This window comes from Erinaceus europaeus, chromosome 1 (genome assembly GCF_950295315.1).
Source record: "Erinaceus europaeus chromosome 1, mEriEur2.1, whole genome shotgun sequence".
In the NCBI taxonomy this organism is placed as follows: domain Eukaryota; kingdom Metazoa; phylum Chordata; class Mammalia; order Eulipotyphla; family Erinaceidae; genus Erinaceus; species Erinaceus europaeus.
In genome coordinates, this window is record NC_080162.1 from 21688503 (window position 1) to 21712852 (window position 24350).

General features: G+C 43.7%; 1 protein-coding gene across 3 annotated transcripts in view; it reads right to left on the reverse strand.

Annotated features, from left to right (window-relative positions):
• SAR1A (secretion associated Ras related GTPase 1A) overlaps nt 1-24350 on the reverse strand; it is a 140902-nt gene that overhangs the window by 5160 nt on the left and 111392 nt on the right. The window contains exons 1-6 of one of the 3 annotated variants that reach the window (XM_060199073.1): nt 14372-14454; nt 8150-8223; nt 5366-5439; nt 5119-5238; nt 4625-4690; nt 1211-1314 (exon numbers count right to left, since the gene is read on the reverse strand). In XM_060199073.1, coding sequence (XP_060055056.1) covers nt 1211-1314; nt 4625-4690; nt 5119-5238; nt 5366-5423 — 348 coding nt within the window. In that variant the 5' untranslated portion in view covers nt 5424-5439; nt 8150-8223; nt 14372-14454. Of the gene's footprint in view, nt 1-1210; nt 1315-4624; nt 4691-5118; nt 5239-5365; nt 5440-8149; nt 8224-14371; nt 14501-24350 lie in introns of those variants that run through there. The other 2 variants (XM_007524146.3, XM_060199137.1) reach the window with 2 other exon arrangements.

Below are 24350 nucleotides of genomic sequence, written 5' to 3' on the forward strand. Positions count from 1 at the left end.
CAGGCTGCATCCTGATTATCTCTTTTGGAAGACATTAAGTATTGTGCCAAAATTTCATAAAGAGTGTGTGACATATAAAATGGAACAGCATTAATTATACTGGGACAGCAGTCATAAACTGGGAAGTGTTCTGAACAAACTGGACATGCAGTCACCCTGTTGTACAGTTAAAAAGTTTTTTGTTTGGCTTGGTTTTAATTTATTGGATAGAGACAGATATTGAGAGGGAAAGAGGAGCTAGGGGTAGTGGAGAGGCCTGTAGTACTGTTTTATTGCTCAGGAAGCTTCTCCCCTGCACGTGGGGTCTGGAGGCTTCAACTGGGTAAACCAGTTCACTCGGAGGCAGAGGAGGTGGCTTAGTAACAGAGCAGTGTTCACACTCCAACACGGCATGTGCCAGAATGCTGCTTTGGTTCTCTCCTCCTGTCATGTTCACACACATATTCACTCACTCATTCTCTCACGCACAATTTTTTTTATTTATTTATTTATTTATTTATTTATTTATTGCCTCCACAGTTATCACTGGGGCTGGGTACCTGAACTATGAATCCACCGCTCCTGGTGGGCATTTTTTCCCCATTTTATTGGATAGGACAGAGAGAAATTGAGAGAGGAGGGGGAGACAGGGAGAGAGAGAGACACCTGCAGATGTGCTTCACCACTTGTGAAGTGACCCCCTTGCAGGTGGGGGGCTGGGGGCTTGAACCTGGATCCTTGGGCGGGACCTTGCACTTTGTGCTATGCGCGCATAACCTGATGCACCACCAGCCCAGCCTTGCATTTTTTTAACTGAGAGGTACAGAGAGAAAGATACAGAGACCAGAATACTGCTTAGCTCTGGCTTATGGTGGTGCTGGGGAGTGAGCCTGGGGCCTCAAAGCCTCAAGCATAAAAGGTTTTTGTATAATCATTATATTGCTTCCTCATCCTAATAATGACAACAAAATAATTCATTTACTCTAGCTCAAGCTGAGTTTCTTATGCCGTTCCTTGCTCTTCGTGCCACGTGCGCTTAACCCGCTGCGCACCGCCCAACTCCTAAGCTGAGTTTCTTAACAACAACGAAATGTAATGGATTAGAGTTAAACACACCCTTCTTATAGTTAGATATTTCACCAGTGATTACAGGAATGGTTAAATATTGGTTGTACTAAACTTTAGTCCTTGAAAGAAACAGGTGTCAAGAAAGGTAAAAATATAGACATACATTAAGCTCTACTTTGGATTCCAGGAGTCGAGGATGATCTGCACAGTCCACCAGAAAGACAATCCCATTAATTGCCGGGAGATAATTTTTCCAAACCCGACGTGCTGAAAAAGAAAAGTTTGCAGTGATCAATAAAAATATATTTTTTGAAAATGAATAACCTCATGGCTTAGAAGGTGAGAAAAAATCAATACCATCAGATTCCACATATGTTTTCTAAGTCGTAGCCAAAAGGATAAAAACTGATGGTTCTTGAGCTGAATCTGTTTTTTAAAATTCTAAAACATGTATTTCTGCATTTTTTTTTTAAACTGCACTATCTGGCTACCCTATAGCTTCCTGCCCACATACCAATAACCAGCTAGAACTAAACTGCTTTTCTTATTTTTAGTTTAGTTTGTTTTTGTTTTTAAATACCAGAGCACTGCTTAGCTCTGGGAATTGAACCTGGGACGTTTGTAGCCTCAGGCATGAAAGGTTTTTGCATAACTACATTGCTATCTCCCCAATCCTAAATTTCTTTCTTTAAATCAAGTATGGGCTTTTCATTTTGCCTATGGTTCTACTACTCCCTAAGGTCTTTACACCCAGTCAATTTCATGAACTAAAATGGCTTGCTACATCCCTGGAACCAGTTTAATTAGTAACCTCCAAGTTAAAAATATCAGGATGCAAATTACTTGTCCAAATAACTTTACTCCTTGAGTTTGTTCTTATCTAACCACACTAACAGTGAAGTATGCTGACATCCTGATCAGTTCAGTTCTCAGAGAGACAGGGTTTGACAAACTGAAGTTCACAAGCCAATCACCCATTTTTTAACCCACTGTGTTTCATAAATTTAATTTTTGTTTATGACACAAAGTAATGGGATTTTCTAAGCAATGCATTGGCTGCATTATTTAATTAAATTAATTAATTTATTTATTGGTCATCTCCTAGGATTCACCACTCTGGGCTTTTATCAGAGAGAAAGCAAGAGAGCGGCAGAAGGAGAGGGAGACGGGGGACTAACACAGCATCAGTGCTTGTCCTGGTGCAGTGGGGATGAGGCTGAACTTGGGGTGCTCACTTGGCAGAGCAATGCACTATCCACGTACACTATTTTGCCAACTCTGTATTGTAATTTCTTTTTTTTTTTAACCATTTTGTTGTTGTTGTTGTTATTACTGTTGATGTCATTGTTCTTGGATAGGACAGAGAAAAATGGAGAGAGGAAGGGAAGACAGAGGGGGAGAGAAAGACAGACTCCTGCAGACCTGCTTCAGCACCTATGAAGTGACTCCCTTGCAGGTGGGGAGCCGGGGGCTTGAATGAGGATCCTTATGCTAGTCCTTGTGCTTTGTGCCACCTGTATTTAACCTGCTGCACTACTGCCTGACTCCGGAGATTATTTTTTTTAAGCCTAAGCAGTCAAGTTGCAAAAACCCACTTTTAATTTTTTTTTTTATTATCTCTATTTATTGGATAGAGACCGCCAGAAATCAAGAGGGAATGGAGTGATAGGGAGAGAAACAGAGATACCTGCAACACTGCTTCACCACTCGCAAAGCTTTCCCACTGAAGGTGGGGACTGGGGGCTTGAACCTGCGTCCTTGCACACTGTAACATGTGTGCTCAACTGGGGTCACCACCACCCAGACCCACTGAGATGATTATTAACATCAAAGAGTTAATAGATCCGGAAGAGTATAGCTAGGGGAGAAGAGCTGGAACTTTTATCTTTCATTTTTGTATATGGGTTGTCTACTGAACACTGAGCTGGAACATATTCTGTAAGATAACATCTCAAAGTTTTGTGTGCGTATATACATAAACACAACTCTCTAAGTGAAATGTCTCTGGTTATGCAAAAGACTTTCACGCCTGAGAATCTAAGGTCCTGGGTTCAGTACCCAGTGCCACCATAAGCCAGAGCTGAGCAGAACTCTGGTATTTATCTCTCTCTCATTAAAGTAAAATAAAAAAATATAACAAAGTCTCTGAAATTTCCTTCAAACCAAACCAAACCATGCATATCAACACAATACCCTCTGACTTTATTAAAACTTGAAAGCTAAATTTATCATACCAAATAAACAGAATCCTCAGGGAGTAGGGCGGTAGCGCAGTGGGTTAAGTGCACATGGCACAAGCGCAAGGACCGGTGTCAGGATCCCGGTTCGAGCTCCCAGCTCCCCACCTCAGGGGAGTCGCTTCACAGGTGGTGAAGCAGGTCTGCAGGTGTCTTATCTTTCTCTCCCCCTGTCTTCCCCTCCTCTCTTCATTTCTCTCTGTCCTGTCTAACAATAATGACAGTAATAACAAAAATAACTACAACAACAATGAAAAAGAACAGGGCAACAAAAGGGAAAATAAGTAAAAATTAAAAAAAAATAGAATTCTCAGCTCACATTTCTAATAGCATCTACTCCTGCATTCTCCAGATGATCTCCCTTCATTTTTTTTTATTTATTTTCCCTTTTGTTGCCCTTGTTGCTGTAGTTGTTAATGTTGTCATTAAGACAGAGAGAAATGGAGATAGGAGGGGAAGACAGAGAGGAGGAGAGAAAGATAGACACCTACAGACCTGCTTCACTGCCTGTGAAGCAACTCCCCTGCAAGTGGGGAGCCAGGGCTCAAACCGGGATCCTGACACTGGTGATTGCGCTTCGCGCCATGTGCACTTAACATGCTATGCTACCACCAGACTCCCAGTTTCCCTTCATTTTATACCTGTATTATTACAGAATTTAAATCTGTAAGAAGTTACAAAAGTTTTGAAAGCAGCAAAGACATATCCATTCCTACCCTCTGTGAAAACAATACCCAACGCATTATAAAAGAGGGGGGGAGAAAGCAAAAGGGAAAAAAATAAGGAGACAAAATAATATAGTCTTCCATTAAAACACACCCATGGGGGCTGGAGGATAGCTCACCCAGTAAGGTACAGTTCACCCTGCAGGGAATCTGCCTTGTCATATCTGTGGTTGAGGTTTGAGCCAGAACCTCATGGCAGTACCACAACAGTGGGGAAAGTTCTACTCAGTTCCGGGTTATGATGGTGCTAGGTATTGAACCCAGGATTTTTGGTTCTCCAGCCATGAAAGTCATTTTACATAGCCATTACACTACCTCACCAGCCCAGTATTTTAAACTTATGAGTGACACAGGAGGTGGCAGACACTCAAGCAGGAGGTCCTGAGTTAGGTCCTGGCATCACATGTGCCAGAGGTAATGCTCTGGTTTACTCTTTCACTCTCTCATTAGTTCTTTCTTTTTTTACCAATAAGTAAATAAATCTTTAAAAATATATAAGTAAAAATAATTTTATTGAATAAGATTATCAATCCTATATATCTCAATTAAATGTTAAGAATGACATGATCCTTTAATGAAAAAAGCCAAAACCATCCTTTCACTGAATTCTCTTACCTTGCTCATGCCCACCAAGATCAAAAGTTGTAAAAGTCATTCCAGCAATCGTCAGTTCTTCTGATGCTGAAAAGTTGGGGGTGGGGGGAAGAGGAAAGAAATAAACTTCACTATCCAATACAGCCTAAAGTTACTATATTCTAAGTCAGTACAAATGTAAAACTTTATATAATGAAGCTTTCACTCTTACAAAGAGGAAAATGGTAAAAACTCTTAAACCATTTTTAAAAGCCAGGCTTCCTTTCCTCCAAAGTGTTTGCTGCTTTTTAAAAAACACAACAGATAAGGGGAATAACATGTTCCTCCATAGGTCTAGTGGGAACAGATAAGCATCCAAGTTCCAGGCCTAGTGTATTCTATGAGGAGCTATTTTTCCATGTCAGGTATCTTTTGGGACCTCAGCCAATAAAAAACTGCATCAATTGGGGATTTATCCTCCAAGCCTAACACTGACCTTCAAATATCAAAAGGTCACCTGGCATTTTCAAACCTACTCGGATGTAATGTTGGAACATGTTGGCCCAATCTGTCATCTTTGAGCATATGTAGAAGTGTGGTTTTGCCGGCATTGTCCAAACCCAAAAACACAAGTTTTCCAGATTTCTTGTAGAGTCCTAAAAAGAGAAAATAATAATGATAATATAATTTACTCTCTGCATATCAAAGACTGCTTCTATTTAAACTGATAGACAAAATGCACAAAGTTTGAAAAGCTGATATATTTCATGGAAACAGCTTTACCTAGGAATTGGAGCACACTGCTGAAGCCATTGTAGATCCACTCAAAGATGAAAGACATTATTAATGCTTAACACCTGCATGAAATAGGAAACATCAAGCATTACCTTTCCAAGTGCTAGTACAGTTGTGGGAAAATTAACATGTATTCCTTGGTCCTTATATTTATAGTCACATGTTTTCTGGCATAAGAAAACAAAGGGTTTTGCACACTGAAGATAAGACTCTGGAGTCTTCAGATCCGCACAAACTCTTGTTCCCTAATAGTTTTCAACCTATGATAGAGAACTAGGAGTTCAAGATATACACTCCTCTTTTATTATGTGACTCTTCCCTCCAGGTAACTGTTTCATTCACATTCCCTAAATTTACAACTACTCTTTATCAGTAGCACCTCTAGGAAATCAGTTCCATCAATATCTGAATCAAAATGCCACAGGAGCTGCACTGAACAGAAATAAGAATGGGGCCAGGAGGTGAAGCACCTGCTTAAGTGCACACACTACAGTGTGCAAGGACCTGGTACAAGCCCCTGATCTCCACTTGCAGAGGGAAAGCTTCATAAGTAGGGAAGCAGGACTGTAGATGTCTCTCTCTCTTTCCCTTACCCCTCTCAATTTTTGTCTCTATCAAATAATATATTTTTTTTAAAAAAATAGGAACAAAATACATATTAACTTGAATGAAAAACATACTACCCATCCTTTAAAACCACTATGAAATAAAGTCACCAACATCTATTACCTATCAGTTTGTTCTACTCAGTTTACCAATGCTCTCCTTTTTTTTTTTCCAAGCTGCGGAAACATCTTAACAGCTATGCAAAAGATTTTCATGCCTGAAGCTCTGAGATCTCAGGTTCCATTCCCAACACTACCATAAGCCAAACCTCACAAGTACTCAGGTCTTTCTCTCTCTCTCTCTCTTAACAATATGAATTAAATGTTTAAAATATATATATTCACCACAGAAGAGATCCAAAAGGCCAACAAACATATGAAACAATGCTCCAGGTCACTGACTGTCAGAGAAATGAAAATAAAGACAACAATGGGATACCACTTCACTCCTGTGAGAATGTCATATATCAGAAAAGGTAGCAGCAACAAATGCTGAGATTATAGGGTCAAAGAAACCCTCCTACACTGCTGGTAAGAATGTAAATTGGTTCAGCCCCTATGGAGAGCAGTCTGGAGAACTCTCAAAAGGCTAGAAATGGACCTACCCTATGACCCTGAAATTCTTCTCCTGGGGGAAATATATCCTAAGGAACCCAATACACTCATCCAAAAAGAATTGTGTAGATCCACATTCATAGCAGCACAATTTGTAATAGTCAAAACCTGGAAGCAACCCAGGTGTCCAACAACAGATGAGTGGCTGAGCAAGCTGTGGTCTATATACACAATGGGATAGTACTCAGCTATTAAAAATGGTAATTTCACCATTTTCAGCCCATCTTGGACGGATCTTGAAATCACGTTACATGAAATAAGTCAAACAGAAGGGTGAGTATGGGATGATCTCACTCTCAGGCAGAAGTTGAAAACAAGATCAGCAGAGAAAAAGCAAGTAGAACCTGAACTGGAGTCGGTGTATTGCACCCAAGTAAAAGACTCTGGGGTGGGAGGGAGAGTTCAGGATGGCAGAGGAGGACCTTCTGAGGGTTGAACTGTTATGTGGAAAACTGGGAAATGTTATGCATGAACAAACTATTGTATTTTACTGTCAACTGTAAACCATTAATCCCCCAATAAAGAAATTAAAAACAAACAAACAAAAAATAACAATAATAAAGCTCTTATTCCTCAGCCTTGAAGGTGTTTCAGTGGATATAAAGCACTGGACTTACAAGTGTGGGTTCCAGAGTTTGATCCCCAACACAGAATGTGCCAGACTGGTACAATGTTGTTGGCTTTTTTTTTCTCACAAATAAAAAATAAAAAATTCTACTGCCACCAGGGTTATCCATGGGGCTCAGTGCTGATACTACAAATCCACAGTTCCTGGCCACTTTTTTACCCCTTTTTTAAAAATTTGACAGGACAGAGAGAAATCAAGAGGGAAAGGGAGGTAGAGAGAGAGAGACAGACACCTGCAGACCTACTTCACTATACATGAAGTGTCCTCCCTGCAGATGGGGAGCAGCGGGGGCTCAAACCTGGGCCCTCGTGCATGGTGATATGTGCTTAACCAAATAAGCTGCTGCCTGCCCCCCTATTTTCATTTTTCTAAAGATTGGATTCATTTATTAAATATGAGAAAGTTTTGTGAGACAGAAACAGACAAAGCTCAACACCACTCAGTACATGTAGTGTACGTGTAGCTGGGGGTTGAATCGGGAAACTCAGGCACGCAAGACGAATGATTTGTAAGTTGAGCCAACTCTCCGGCCGTAACAATGTGTGCACATTCACATGCTCTCTTTTTAATTTTCTTTCATTCCTGTTTTGTTTGCTTGTTTGTTTGTCTAAACTAGAGCACTGCCCAGCTGTGATTTGTGGTGTGCCAAGGGCTGAACTTCGGCTCTCCAGGCCACAGGCATTTTTGACTAAACACAGGATGTCTCTCTGTCCCTTCTCTCTTTAAACACCTGTTTAATCCCTTTTGCTGACAGATATCTCAACTCGTAATAGCAAATAAAGTTATCACTTTTTGAGAGAGCCAAGAGAGTGACAAGAGAATCTATCAATAATACGAATAATGAAAGATCTAACCCAAGGTTTGTACAGGCTGTAGTACATCTGGTTGAGTGTATGGACCCAGGTTTGCGTTCCAACTCCTTACCTGCAGGGCAGAAGCTTCACAAGTGGTGAAGCAGGTCTGCAGGTGTCTCCCTCCCCTCTCAATTTCTCTCTGCCCTATCAAATAAAATAGAAAACAAAAACAAAAAAAAGGGAAAGGAACAAATGTCACTGTGAGTAGTGGATGGGGGGGGGATCTAATCCATTTTACAAACTCATATAAAAAAATAAAGAGAATACTCATTCAGAGCATAACAACAAGTTCCTAGCCAAGTAAATACCTTAATTAGTACTGATATTAAGTCTACTCTTCCTGCTGTTCTCCATAAACAAAACAATGACTCAAAATTCATACACTGGTAATAAGCAATAGGAAATTTTGAATGAAATTAATTAAAAGGATATGGTCTAGAGCCAACAATGGAGCTTAAGATTTCTCAGGGTCGAGGGTCTGGTGGTAGCATAGCGGGCTAAGGGCACATGGTGCGGAAGAGCAAGGACCAGCGTTAAAGATTCCAGTTCGCGCTGGGGCTCCCCACCTGCAGGGGGAGCAAGCAGTGAAGCAGGTCTGCAGGTGTCTATCTTTCTCTCTCCCTCTGTCTTCCCTTCCTCTCTTGATTTCTCTGTCCTATCCAACAGCTACAACAGCAATAACAACAATGATAAACAAGGGCAACAAAAGGGGAAAAATAGCCTCCAGGAGCAGTGGATTCGTAGTACAGGCACCAAGCCCCAGCAATAACCCAAGGCAGAAAATAAAAAATAAATACATAGGGAGCCAGGTGGTGGTGCAGCGGGTTAAGCACACATGGTGGAAAGCGCACAGACCGGCATCAGGATCCCAGTTCAAGCCCCCCCCCCCCATCCCCACCTGCAGGGAGTTCCCTTCACAGGCGATGAAGGTCTGCAGGTGTCTATCTCACCCCCGCCCCAGTATTCCCCTCCTCTCTTGATTTCTCTCTGTCCTATCCAACAACAATGACAGCAAATAACAACAGTGACAATGACGATAAACAAGGGCAACGAAAAGGGAAAAAAATTAAAATATTTTTAATTAATTAATTAATTTAATTTAATTAGATAAAAGATTTCTCACGGTCAGGTGGTGGCACAACTAGTAAAGTTACAAGTTATGATAAGCAAGGACCCAAGTTCAAGTCCCTGGTCCCCAAGTAGAGAGGGGGAGAGCTTCACCAGGGTTGGAACAGGCTGCAGGTATCTTTCCCTCTCTCTTCCTTCTCACCCAATTTCTGTCTCTATCATAAAATTTGATATAAAAAAAGGTTTCTCAAGGCCAAGAAATATATGAAAAAAATGCTCCAAGTCACTGACTGTCAGAAATGCAAATTAAGACAACCGTGACATACCACCTTACCCCTCTGAGAATGTCACATCAGAAAGGAAATGTCATACAACAAATGCTGGAGAGGCTGTGGGTGAAGGCAACCAACCCTCTTTCACTTCTGGTGGGAATGTAAATTAGTCTGACCCTGTGAAAAGCAGTCTGAAGAATTTTCAGAAGCTAGAAATGGACCTACCCTAGAGCCCCGTAATTCCCCTCCTGGGGGTATATCCCAAGGAATCAAATACAACCATCCAAAAAACTCTGCTGTTCACAACAGCACAATTTGTTATAGACACAACCTGGAAGCAACCCAGGTGTCCAACAACAGATGAATGGCTAATAAAGTTGTGGTGTGTAAACACAATGGAATCCTACTCAGCTATTAAGAATGATGAATTCAACTTCTTTACCTCATCTTAGATGGAGCTTGAAGGGATCATGTTAAGTGGGATGAGCCAGAAAGAGAAGGATGAAATTGGGGTGATCTCACTTGTAGACAGTAGCTGAGAAATAAGAACAGAAAAGTTTGGTGTGCTGCACCAAAGTATAAAAACTCTGGGGTGCAGGGGTATTGATGAGGGGCTCTCAGGTCCTGGTGCATGATGGTGGATGAAGACCTAGACTGGGTGTCAGTGTTTTCCAGAAAACTGAGAAATTTTACACATGTACCAGCAACCATATTTACTGTAAACCATTACCCCTCTATAAAAATATATTTTAAAAAGGTACCTCAAAGTCAGCATTACCTGGTTATGCTGAACTTTTTGCCTATCTCAGAACTGGTGCAGAGGAAAATTCATTTCCAATCTACTCCATCAGCAGAATCATAAGAACAGAAGGCTAGATGTGATCAACAACTACCAAGCTAAACTTTGATGACAGTGATCTATAAAAGGGTCACCTGTAAAAGCCCACCTGTCGTCTTCATTCAAATAGTGCTACATGAAAAGGAGTGCATACAAGTTTTATTTTTCATCAAATTGCATGCTTTTTAAAAAATGCTTTAGTGCCGAGACCAGAGTCTCGCCAAGCATGGCATTGCCCCGGCGTGCTGGGGCATCGGAGAGCAGCTGCTGGCCTATTTGCCAGCCGGGGCCCCGTGGCCGGGCAGGTCTCCGAGCCAGGGACAGGCAGGAGGGACGGGCAGACAGACGCGGGCGGGCGACCCGGGCCGGGCGCCCCGGGCCGGGCAGTGACTGACGGCGCCGCAAAAAAAAAAAAAAAAAAGCTTTAGTATTTATTTATTTATTCCCTTTTGTTGCCCTTGTTTTTTTATTGTTGTAGTCACTGTTGTTGGAAAGGACAGAAAGAAATGGAGAGAGGAGGGGGGATGGCAGGGGGAGAGAAAAATAGACACCTGCAGACCTGCTTCACTGCATGTGAAGCAACTCCCCTGCATGTGGGAAGCCGGGGGCTTGAACCAGGATCCTTAGGCCGGTCCTTGTGCTTTGCGCCATGTGCGCTTAACCAACCTGCTCCGCTACCGACCGACTCCCGATGCTTTTTTTTTTTTTAAAAAAAGGATTTACTTATTAATCAGAGAGAGAAGCAGAGAACATGAGAGAATCATATCACTTTGGCACATGAAATGGCATGGAACTTTTTCTAAGGTTTATAGCCTGACCTATAAACTTTAGGGACTGTTTGATGCATACTTCCTATGGCTCTTAGCATTGAATACCAAACAAAACTTGGGAATCTGGGTGAGGGTGGAGACTGAACGCAAGATTTTTTATAAAAAGACACTAAGGTTTTCTTTTTTTGAGATTTTGTTGTTTTCTTTTTTGTAATACCACAATCTATTTTGGCAGAAAGAGCAAATTTAGCAAGCTAAGTAACAATTTTGTCTAGAAACTTAACCTGCAACTTAAGCTCAAAGACTTAAACACATTTATAATGCCGGTATGCTTAAATTCCCACAAGTAAAAGAACTATGTGATTTTTCTTCCCTGCAAGCAGATATCCTTCCCTTACTTTTGTCACTAAGGTCACTCCAGCTCATACACTCATATCTGACTACACTGGTTTACAATAAATGTTATCATGTAGATACAAGTTTCACATTTTAGAAGTATTCACAATTAAATGAATTATGTGAAAGTGTCAAATGGAAAAACTCACCTTATAAAAATCTCCCATGTTAACTGAACTGCTCTCATTTTGCAATTTTCCCCCTTGACCTCCCTGAAGATTGATAGAAGTCCTATCAATCTCCCCAACACACTGATAACTGAAGAGTATGAGAAGTAGCTTCACATGGGTAAACAAACACATGATTACTGAGTGCCAGAGAGAGAACTCAGTAGGGTAGTAGGGTGGGTAGGGCATATGTCTTGGCAAGACAGTGGCCCCAGTTCCAATGTTGTTACCACAGAGGAGTGCCATGCCACTAGGGAAAGTTCTGGTACCGTGAATCAATGAAAAAAAGTGGTAATGAAAGCGCACGTGGCGCAAAGCGCAGGGACTGGCGTAAGGATCCCGGTTCGAGCCCACGGCTCCCCACCTGCAGGGGAGTCGCTTCACAGGCGGTGAAGCAGGTCTGCAGGTGTCTAGCTTTCTCTCCCCTCTCTCTCTGTCTTCCCCTCCTCTCTCCATTTCTCTCTGTCCTATCCAACAACAAAGCAACATCAACAATGGCAATAATAACCGCAACGAGGCTGCAACAACTAGGGCAACAAAAAGGGGGAAAAATGGCCTCCAGGAGCGGTGGATTCATGGTGCAGGCACCGAGCCCAGCAATAACCCTGGAGGGAAAAAATTAAAAAATAAATAATAATAACAATAAAGTGGTAATGAGGCCCCAATTGTGCCAAAATAAAGACCTTCACTGAATCCAAAAACTTGGGTTAAGGGTTAAAGAAATGGTCTAGTTGGCTCCACCTGGAAATCTTAGGGTTTGCACATCCTCATGAGTAGTTTCACAGTTTTTTCAGTGCCTGCATATATATACATTTTATTTCAAGCTTACATCAAGTTTATAAGGACCGGACGTCCTGGCTTCATTTAGCAAACTGTGGTTACCTGGCTTGACAATCCACTGAACTGAGGCACCAACAAAACAGCCCATTTGGGTAAAGTGCTGCTGTCAAGTGGGCAACTCAGCGTCCAGCCCATCCCCCACTGGCTGCACTGAATGAAGCTCTGGTGGCGTGATCTCTGTAGCTATCCCTGCCTCAAACAAACAAACAAACAGGCTGCTGAACTGAAAAGGTAAAAGTAACTGTCCCGGGAACTACATCCTCCTGTCTGAATGCCAACGCCAAAGCTCTGCCAACAAAATGCAAAACCAAAGCAGAAACTTGCTTCTAAGAGAACATAAAACAGAAGACCAAGAGGTAGCACAATGAATAAAAATGTTTATTCAACAAGCATAAGGTCCTGCAGTGAGGCTCTAGTTGTTTCTCTCTCTGTTCTATCATTAATAAGTTAAAAAAAAAAAAAAAAAAAGAGCATAAAATAGGGTCAGCAAGACAGCTCACCTAGTGCATCTGCTTGTCTAGCACATGATGCCCAAGGTTTGAGCCTGGCCTCCACCACATTAGAAGCTTCTGTATGGTGGTACCTTTCCCTCTCTCCCTGTTTATGTTTTTCTCTTTGCCCCTGGAAAAGTCATTCGAGTGGTGAAGCACCAATAACCAAAATAAATAAATATATATATATATCTTTCTCAACCCACTAACTACACAGATGACATTAGAAAACTTCCTTCTTTATAAGGCATCACCACTGTTAAAATTTTATCACTAGCATTCAATTTATTTTCTTCTTCCATACGCATATATCTTAGTTTTTATTTATTCTATTTCAATGAGAGAGGGGAAGACGCAGAAAGACCAGCGCACTGCTCACTCTGGCTTACGGTGGTGCTGGGGATTGAACCTGGGGACTCAGAGCCTCAGGCATGAGAGTCTTTTGCATAACCATTATATTATCCCCCCACACACACACACAATTTATTTTCTATTCTTGATTCACTCCATCACATTCTGGTATCACATGGCAAATTAAAGGACTCTAAAGCTTGATGAGCTCTAAACTATCAACAAACACACTGTCAATGTTTCCAAGACTTAAGATCCGCAAATTTCAGGAGTGACTCAAATGAAAAGGAGGAGAATCATCGCGTGGCTTCTTATACATACTCAGAACACGGGAGACACACTCCGGACTTATCTGGGGGTAGCAGACAGCTGACTTTTTGCTGAAAGGTAAATGTCAAAGGTCGGCCCCACGGCAAAGCTCACCAGCCCCCATCTCGGGGAGAGCGGAGAGGCCGAGGTAAAGGAGAGACAGGAGGGAAAACCTGCACCATTTAGTGCCGGTTCTCGCAACTGCGCTCCTGACTGCTCCTCTAGAGTCGTGGGAATGTGTAACTGCAGCAAAAACACATTTGAGGGGATTTTAAAAAAAAAAACAGAAGAAAGAAAGGAAGAAAGAGGAGAAAAACATGTGGTTTGATCCAGGAGATGAGACGGTAACAGATGAAGGGGGTCAGAGGGGAAAGCTCTGAACTACCGATACCGAGTTGGGGACATTCGGTGCAAACGTTCACACCTGCGGAGCCCCGGCCCCCGGAGTCCGCAAGGCAGGGGCCACCCGCACCGACCCCACCCGCCTCTCGTCTCGGCCGAGGATGGACAGCGCACACCACAAAGCGGTCGCCTCTCTGCACGGCGGCAGATGACCTCTCCGACGAGGGCAGCCTGGCCAGAGCCGGCGGCGGGGAGAGCAGACCCGGCCGCGTCGGCCCGTCCCCGCCCAGAACCAGCCCCGAGGCCCCACAGAACCGCCTGCGTGTCACTTCCCCCCCCTCGCCCCACGCACAGCCTGTTAGCGCCGGCCTCGGCCTCGACCCTCCCCGCCATCCACCTCAACCTCGTAGAGCCCGGCTCCCTCCCTTGTAGCGGCCCCCAGACTCACGGCTCAACGGGCTCCTCCAGCAGCAGCGGGCGACTTCGACCCTCCTTCACAGCAGAAGCCAGCACCAGCCCGGACCTCCAGCTACTCACCGGATATACGTAACACCACCTCCCCCGACTTCCGGGCGCGTGCTCGCCCCGCCTCTTCACTACGTCATGACGCTCTGCGTCCTCGGAACCTCCCTACCGGTGGCTCGGTTGGCAAAGGGGCGGGCCTCCGCTGTGGCTTCGTGCGTCTGGAGGCGGGTCTTGAACAGGCCCCGCCCCCTAGCCTTACGCCGCTCGGGACGCGCGAGACGTGGCAGCGCCCCAGCTGCACGCAGGAAAGGGGCAGGGTCGTGGAGTCCCGCGGTGACCCTGCGCCTTTGGCTTCCTGGCTGCAAAGCCACGGCGTTCCTAGAACCGCTTAGAAATGGCGACCGATGGTTAGGTGTGTTACTGATGGCAAGAATGAGTCTTTGAGCCTTCGACCTACGGTGGATCCAACTAAGCTAATGTGTTTAAACCTATTTTGCCGTGATGGCATTTTTTTTATTTTTAGGGTTTTTTTGTTTGTTTGTTTTGTTTTTTTTAATGAAGGGTAACTAATGTTCACTGAGCGCTGAAGTTCCAGGCAGTGTACTGAGTTCTTTGCAGCTTCATCTCATTTGACCTTCATTACAATCCTAGGAAACAGGTATTATCCTCATAGTACAGAAGAGAGAAGACCCTTCAGAATGACGAGCAACCAGCCCGCGCTCCTAACTCCATCCAGTGGCACCGCAGCATGTGGACCTCGCCTGTGCTGCCCTTCTCAGGCACTTTCTGATTCGGTTCTACGGCCGATCCTGTGAGATCACGTTTTACAGATAGGAAAAACTGAGTCAAATAGAAAATGATAAGCACAGGTGGCGCAAAGCACAAGGACCGGCATAAGAATCCCGGTTCGAATCCCGGCTCCCCACCTGCAGGGGAGTAGCTTCACAGGCGGTGAAGCAGGTCTGCAGGTGTCTATCTTTCTCTCCCCCTCTCTGTCTTCCCCTCCTCTCTCCGTTTCTCTCTGTCCTATCCAACAACGACGACAACAATAATAACTACAACAATAAAACAACAAGGGCAACAAAAGGAAATAAATAAAATAAAATATAAAAAAAAAGAAAATGAGTGATGTCTTAGGGTAGGAAAACTCAGAAGACCTCAATTCTTAAATTATAAATTTCACTTAACATCTGTACAAGTGATAGGATTATATCCTTTCAAAAATGTTTATGAGAAAAATACAAACAGTATCAATCTGGTACATGGTAGGGGTTGAACTCAGGACCCCATGTTTTGAGAATCAAAGGCTCTATCCACTGGGCCACCTCCCCATGGGGCACATCAAAAGGGTTTTAATTAGACATCAGCATTATAATTTTTTTTAATTTTAATATATTTATTTCCTCTTTTGTTGCCCTTTTTATCGTTGTTGTAGTTATTGTTGTTGATGTCGTAACTGTTAGGACAGAAATGGAGAGAGGAGGGAAAGACAGAGAGGGGGAGAGACAGACAGACACCTGCAGACCTGCTTCACCGCCTGTGAAGGCAACTCCCCTGCAGTTGGGGAGCCGGAAGCTCAAACCGGGATCCTGATGCCGGTCTTTGCACTTTGTGCCACGTGCGTTCTTAACCTGCTGCAATGCCGCCTGACTCCGTATAATTTTTTTTCTAAAGGAGATTTTAAAACTAGAGAGAAATTGAAAGAGGGAGATAGGAAGAGAGACACTTGCAGCCCAACTTCATCACTTGTTAAGCTACCCCCCCCCCCCCAGATGGTAAGGACCCTGGGCTTGAACCCTGGTCCTTGTGCACTGTAATTTGTGCTGTACTGGGTGCGCCACCACCTGGCCCCTATTGCTATCAAACATTAGGTCATATCATAGATCCTCAGTGATTTAAATAGTAGGTTCTAGAGTACAAGAGTTAAGCCAATTTAACAAAGTATAGAAATGGCCCAAATATGGGGCCAGGTGGTGGCGCACCTGGTTAAGTGCACACATTACAGTGTGCAAGGACCCAGGTTCAAGCCCCTGGTCCCCACCTGCAGGGGGAAAGCTTCACAAATGGTGAAGCAGGGCTGCAGGTGTCTCTCTGTCTCTCTCTCACTATCTCCCCCCTCCTTTCTCAATTTCTCTCTGTCCCTATCCAATAAATAAACAAATAAATAAAAAGAAAAAAATGAAAAAAAAAAGAAATGGCCCAAATATATGAAGACAAAATTTGAAGTGGCATATGGCAATAGTGAAATGACTGGATTGAAAAGCCCGCCATCTCAGCTCCTTTAGCCCAGTGAGTCTGGGAATTCTGCCCAGACCCAAAGGAATTGAGCTACTCTCTGAGGTTTCTCATCAGCTTTGATTAAATCAGGGGAATGTATCTACCCTCAGTGTATTTGCCATGGAGTTAGAGGGCTGCTCCGGTGTTGTTTTCGACGGGTTATGTTGTTTTCGCCGGGCTGGCTTCACGGGCGGGTAACAGACGACCAGGGACTCATGGCTGAGCTGTAGCCAGTATCTCTTTATTCATGCAGGACGCAGCACAATCTAAGATGAGCTAAGCTAAACTCAAGTACCCTAAAACTCACAATGCTGTCTTTATATATACTTGCCAAGTAGGGTGGAAACAGGATGTGACATAGAGAGGGTGGAGAGAAAAGTGACTGGTGAAAATCAGAGTGTGACAAGGAGGGGGCAGAGCAGGCGAGAATCCTATCACTGAACCACCAATGCCCTGGAGTGCTTTATGTAAATGTAAAAGTGATTTATGTAAATAGACCAAAGCTTTGAATGGGATTAAATCTATCCCTATATAGGCATATGGTTAAGCAGAAGCCAGGGGGAGCTGGCATACTATCCAACATCTCCCCCTTTCTTTTTAACTATTTGCCATAGTATCAGGATTGTGGGGTGAACAGAAACCTATATCGAACAGGCATTTTCAAAAGAACTGGCATAAGACATGGAAAACAAAATAGGCGAGCAGCAATAACCAGTGTGATACCAAGGGGAGCTTTTCTTACCTCAAAGGGCAAGGCCTAGCAGGCGAATGGGCATTTCTCGCCTCTGGGAACGCTTCATGCCTCTGGGGGCATAACCTAATAAGGAGGGGGAGTTTTCTGCCTCTGGGACAGAGCCTGCAGGTGAGGGGACATGGTCTATAAAGTCTCAAGGCAATTGGCTGAAGTTAGTCTTTGAGAAACACAGCAGCGTGTACCAGTAAGTCCGATGGAGGTGTCAGTCCAAAGTAGCTGGCCACAGAAGAAAATGCCAGAGGATGAAACGCTGCACATCTGTCTCGATGGGGAATGTCGGCCACCAGAATTCTGCTTTTCTGTAGAGAGTAAGCTTTGGAGTCTGTGAATCTGTTTCTTCAGGTCGTGCCAGGTCACCTCATTGGTTTCTGGGGGTGTGTTGTAGTCATTCCATCTTGTGGGTGATGTCAGAGAACAGGATCCAAATGGATTTCCAGGAATTCCATTTGAGTAGATGCTTTTTCATGTGAAGACTTTGACAGCTGAAATTCACTTACTTGTCAAAACTTGTAGCAGATTAGAAGTGTACTATAATTGATAACTCCATTATAATTGGAAGTCCTTTCTAGTATGATTTTAAGGTTGTTTAAACAGTTTAAACTCAATAAAATGTGGAAAGGTAAACAGAAGAACCACGGTTAAAAAGCCTCAGGCATGAGAATAATTAACATAATCATTGCACTATCTGCCCCACCCATAACTCATACAGTTTTCAGGATTAAATGTTTCAGATTCATGTCAAGACGTAAAAGAGAAATCAAAGGAGGGAAAAAACAATTTTTTGGATTGTTTCTGGATGTCTCTAGAAATCATGGCTGCGTCCAGCATTTTTTTTAAGTCAATGTCAAACAAAAATTCAGTCATTCAAATCATTCTCTTATGAAATGCAACTTGAACCAGATTATCAAGATCTCACCATGTAGGATTAAGAGTCCCCGGAGGGTGTCCTAGTCCAAAAAGCTCCTCAAAATTCCATTTAGGGTGCTTCTGACTGTTCCTGCTGGATTGCTTCAGGCACCCATTTTTAAAAGTGTCTTCCCATCGAAGAAAGAATCCAATCAGGAGAGTAGAACTAACCACGTGTCTCCATACTTGGGAACTGCCAGGGTACTGGAGAATGCTCCTCTAACTAGAGTAGTCCTTCTCCATGGGAAACATTCGAGAAGAAGTCCAGAAAGTCCCAGGGGAAATCCCCATGCATATCCCAAGGTCTACGATCACGGTCATAAAGAACCAAACTGTGGCCCGGAGCAAAATGTAGTCCTTTTCCTCAGGAAACATGGGAGAGGGAATCCAGAAAGTCCAAGGAGAAATCTCCGTGCATCTCCCAAGCTCTATGGTCCCGGTCATAAGAAACCAAAGTTCCCGGTCAGGGAACCGAAGTGTGGCCCAGAGTAAAATGCTCCAGAGACAGAGAAACTGTCTCATAATGAAACAGTAGAGGCTTTGGCAAACCTCTTCATAAGTAGAAGAGAAGACCACAGTGCATAGGTAGGCAAAGTCTTCACTTATCTGGGAGTTGCACAGGTCCAGTCCCACGTTGTAGCGCCGACCCCGCCCCCTGCCGCCCAGGGTTCAGCTTCTCCTGAGATACAAGAGTTAAGAGATATGTGCTTACAACCTAAACACCCTAAGCGATGTGCAGTCAGCACCCAAACTTCTGTCCCTGCAGACATGTGCTCAGTCCCTTCTGCAGCTTCCATGACCCCTTCACCCGCAGACACGTGTTCAGTTCCTTCTGCTTCTCTGGCCCCGCCCCATGTTTCCCCTGAGGCTTCCGGTTCTCTAGCCCCTCCTCCTACTGCACTGGTTTTGGCTTCCCCTGAGGCTTCTGCTTCTCTGACCCCACCCCCTGCTGATACGTCATCATTAAGAGACCTTGTGGCTGAGATACGAGACTTAAAGGATATTTTTTCAGCATTGAAGGACCTTAAATCATTTGCAGTCCACCCCAAGAGCTCCATCCCCATAGATACGTGTTCAGTTTCCCCTGCGGCCACTACAGCAGTTTCCACGGCACCTTCCACTTCCGTAGATCTCTCCCCAGTGTCATCGAACCAAATCCACACCTTCCCGGTAAACATGGCCCCGTCTAAACAAAACCCTCAGCCGTGGCAGCCATACTCTGCTAAAGATTTTGAAACACTCAGACAAGCAGTCAGGGATGACGGAATGCACGCTCCATGGACCAAGTCCATTTTAAGGAGTTTTTACAACCATCTTAACACGCCCCAAGATTGGAAAGATCTGGTTCGTGCTGCACTCCCAGACCCCCTCTACCTACAGTGGAAGGCATACTTCCGTGATGAGTGCTCTAGACAGTCGCAGGAAAACAGTAACAAAAAGGTAGAATGGGATTCTGATGCTTTGTTTGGAGAAGGAGCTTATGAATCTGGAGCTCAGCAGGCAGAAGCCAGGTTTCCAACTGGTTATTTTGAACAGGTACACATCTGTGCAACACAAGCATGGGAAAGGGTGACCGCACCCAATGTAGATTCGTCAGTTCCCATTAACTCTATTCGCCAAGGCACTGATGAATCATTAGCGAGCTTCGTCTCAAGGGTGAAGACAAGCTTAGAGAGAAAGGTTTATAATCCAGACATCCGCTCACTACTCTTGCGCTCTATTGTCTGGGAAGGCATGATACCACAATTCTGTCAGGCATGCCTTAATCTTAAACACCTACACCCAGATAATTGGATTCTAGCGACACAGGAACTTACATCAGGCAATTATTGGGCACCCGCTACGACACAGGTCTATGCAGTTACCCCATGTAATCACAATGAGGCCTGCTTTCAGTGCGGTCGCCAAGGACATTGGCGTAACCAATGTCCTGATAAGCTGTGACCACGCCTCCAGTCAGGGAAACCCCGCCTCCAGTTAGAGTGACCACGCCTCCAGTCAGAGCAACCCCGCTTTCAGTCAGGGAGCCAGAGGCCACATACTGTTTGTCCAAGATGTCGTAAGGGGTTTCATTGGAAGAGAGATTGTTGGTCCCAATTTCATAAAGATGGTTCACCCCTGAATGGTACAAATTCGGGGCCTGAGATTTTGTGGACCACTCCTGTTCTAGAACAAGGTAACCCTTCTATGACAGTAAAGATTGGCAATATTCCTTTTAAATTTTTGATTGACATGGGGGCAGCAAAGACGATTTTAAGGCAAGAAGAGGTTCCCCAAGATTGGGAACTCATCCCTGGACCCAGTATACATGGAGTAGGAGGGGTGACCCAATCATTTCGCACACGAGACTCGCTCATGTGGGAAGACCCGGAAGGTTCTACCGGACACTTCCACCTTTTGGTAGCTAATATTAGCACCAACCTATTGGGCAGGGATCTTCTACAATGTCTTGATGTTAGGATATCCACAGATGCCTCTGCAGAGTGTAACACCCGTCCCCGCGAGACCAGGTCTAATCAGCACCCCCAATACTAAATGCCACTGTTCATAGCCAAACACCCTGTTTAAGCTGGCTTTCTAATGAGCCTGTCTGGGTGGAACAGTGGCCTTTACCTAGGGATAAACTAGAAATTTTAAAAGAGCTCGTCCAAGATCAGTTGTCCTTAGGACACATTCGCCATTCTCGAAGCCCATGGAATACTCCTGTCTTTGTGATTAAAAAGCGCTCGGGAAAATGGCGCCTCCTTCAAGATCTCCATGCAGTAAATAAAACCATGCAGGTCTGGGGCTCCCCCCAAAGGGGTTTGCCTCTTGCTTCTGCAATTCCCACGGGAATTCCAGTCATAGCTATTGATATACAAGATTGTTTTTTCTCTATTCCCTTGCATCCACAAGATTGTAAATGTTTTGCCTTCTCTGTTCCTTCTATTAATAACGCCAGCCCTGCTGACAGATTTGAATGGGTGGTGCTGCCCCAGGGTATGGCCAATAGTCCTGTAATTTGTCAGGAGGCTGTTAAATCTGCCCTTGTCCCATATATTCATAAGGGCCTTAATATTTTTCATTATACAGATGATATTTTAATATGGGGAAAATCAGATACAGATCTCTATACCTTACGTGATTTTCTCATTCCTGCATTAAAGAAAAGCGGCCTTAATGTAGCCCTGAGAAGATACAGCTAATCCCTCCAATATCCTTCCTAGGTTCAGAGATTTCTCTAACGCAAATTCATCCCTTAAAACCTAATGTCACCTTTCCTTCTAACCTTACTCTTGCTTCTTTACAAAGTTTTTTAGGAAATTTAAATCGGCTTAGGCAGTATCTCTATCTGCCTACAAGCTGCCTCCAACCACTGTTTGACCTGTTGAAAGGAAACAAACAGCCCTCCTCAAAATGTAAGTTAACTCCCGAGGCCTCCTTGGCACTGGAAAGGGTTAACCAGGCCCTCCAGGACATGCATCTTGTTCGATTCTCTCCCTCCTCTCTGGTAAACCTTCTAATCTTCAACTCCACCCCCACAGTAGTAGGGGCATTGTGGCAAGACCATGGTGTTCTTGACTGGCTTCACATGCCAGTAGGAGGAACTCCCAAGACTCCTCACTGAGATAGACGAGTTAGCATTCATGGTTCGCCAAGGGAGAAATAGGTCTGTGCAGGTCTTAGGGAAAGAACCGGATTTAATTATTCTGCCCTTTTCTCTCACAGATACAGAGTGGCTTATACGCCATCATTCCCGCTTTGCCATAAGCTTCCTGGGGTTTCCAGGACAAATAGATAACCATTTTACTTCCAATAAATTGATAGCTTCTTTACCTCTTCTGCCTCTACTAGCACCTAAACTTTTCTCTCGAGATCCCATTCCTTCTGCTCCTACAGTCTTCACTGATGGTGGAAAAAAGGGAGCTGCTGCCCTTATATATTACCCAGATAAACAATCTCCTAAACCTCTCTTTACTGAGCTTCCTGAGAATTCCCCTCAGTACAAAGAACTTTATGCTGTTTTCCTTGCATTAAAATCTGTACCAGAATCCTTCAACCTTTTTTCTGACAGTGTGTATACTGTTAACTTACTTCCATGGCTTGCTCGTTCTTATGTGAAAATTGATGACAACTCACTTTCCCCTCTCTTGATTCAAATTGCCTCTATGCTCTCTTCTCGAACCCAACCACTATATATTCAGCACCTTCGTTCCCACAGCCATCTTCCTGGTTCCCTGTCTGAAGGGAATGCTGCAGCTGACCGCCTTGCCTCCACAGGAGCTCTCCTAGTCTCTGTCTCTGATCCTGCTGATTTCCATTCTCTAACCCATGTTAATCTTAAAGGCCTTCGAGCTCGATTTCCTGATGTTCCGTTACCACAATTAAAACATATCCTAGCTACATGCTCTTCCTGTGCAAGTCTCATAAAAACACCTGCTATTCAGACTCTTGGTGTTAACCCCCGAGGCTTAAAAACTAATGCTATTTGGCAAATTGATGTCACCCACATACCAAACTTTGGCAAACAAAACTATGTGTTTGTCTCAATTGATACCTTTTCTAAATTTATGTGGGCAACAGCTCAGACAGGAGAAAGCTCTAAAAAGCTTATAAGCCACATGCTCTCCTGTTTTGTTGTGATGGGATTACCTCTTCAAGTGAAAACCGACCGTGGACCAGCGTTTACCAGCAAACAATTTAAAGATTTTTGTTCCCTCTGGAACATTACTCATACCACAGGCATTCCCTATAATCCACAGGGACAAGGCATTGTCGAGAGGGCCCATCAAACTCTTAAGGCTCAATTGAATAAAGATAAAGGAGGAATGTATCCCCCCAATATCCAGCTAGCAAAAGCCTTAACTACGTTAAATCTCTTTAATATTTACAATAACTCGGACTTACCTCCTATTATTCTTCACTGGCAAACACCATCTACTCTCCCATCTATTAAGGTCAAATGGAAAGACCCACTTGATAAAATTTGGAAAGGGCCTGACCCTCTATTGACCATGGGAAGAGGTTTTGCATGCATTTTCCCTCATAATTACTCTAAACCTGTCTGGGTTCCTGCCCGCCATGTCCGACAATACCCTCATGATGGCACTATTATCCCTGAAGAACAAGAAACACAAGAGGACTAGATGCAGGATACATCCCAGGATCCATAATATGACATGGCAGAACCTACAAAAGTTGGCTCACAGAGCCCTCTCTCCTACCCCTTCCCTGAATATCTTATGTTATGAATGGCCAGTTGTGTTTTGTGAGTGAGTGTGCTGAATGACCAAAAATTTTTGTATGACCCATCTGCTCAGAAGTACTCTAAATGTTAAAACCATTGTTACTAACATGCATTAACTCTCTAAGTAACCTGAGTCTGCTTATAGTCCAAAGTCAATTATAGTAAACCTCTAACTTGTTACAAGTTTTATTGTTTTTCACAAGTAAGTGATTACAGCTATCAAGCCTTCATATGAGGAATCATCTGTTCATATGGTAAGGTTTTAAACTGTAAGAAGTTCCTCCATATCCAACCTATGTGAATTAGCAACATTCACATATTCTTGTAAACTTAACTGGTGTATCTTGTCTCGCCACCATAGGCCTGCCTTTGTCAGCAAACAATTTAAAGATGTTTCCCTTTATAACATCACCCATGCCACGGACATCCTTTACTACCCCCAAAGACAAATGGCTGTTCCCCTGGACATCACATCCACTGACTGCTTCCCTTAGACTTGAGATATGATCCTACCTCTTCATATCAATGGATACATTCCCCCTTCCTTACCTGTATACCCTTAGTTGTGGGACCCTAGCTTGTTTTACTTCTTCTGCTCACAATAGGTCCTATAATTCTTTTTTTTTTCAACATTTTAAATTTATTTATTAATGAGAAAGAACCAGACTCACTCTGGTACATGTGCTGCCAGGGATCAAACTCAGGACCTCATGCTTAAGAGTCCAAGGCTTTAGTCACTGCACCACCTCCCGGACCACAGTCCTATAATTCTTAACAAGTTCATGGCCTTTTGCGGCA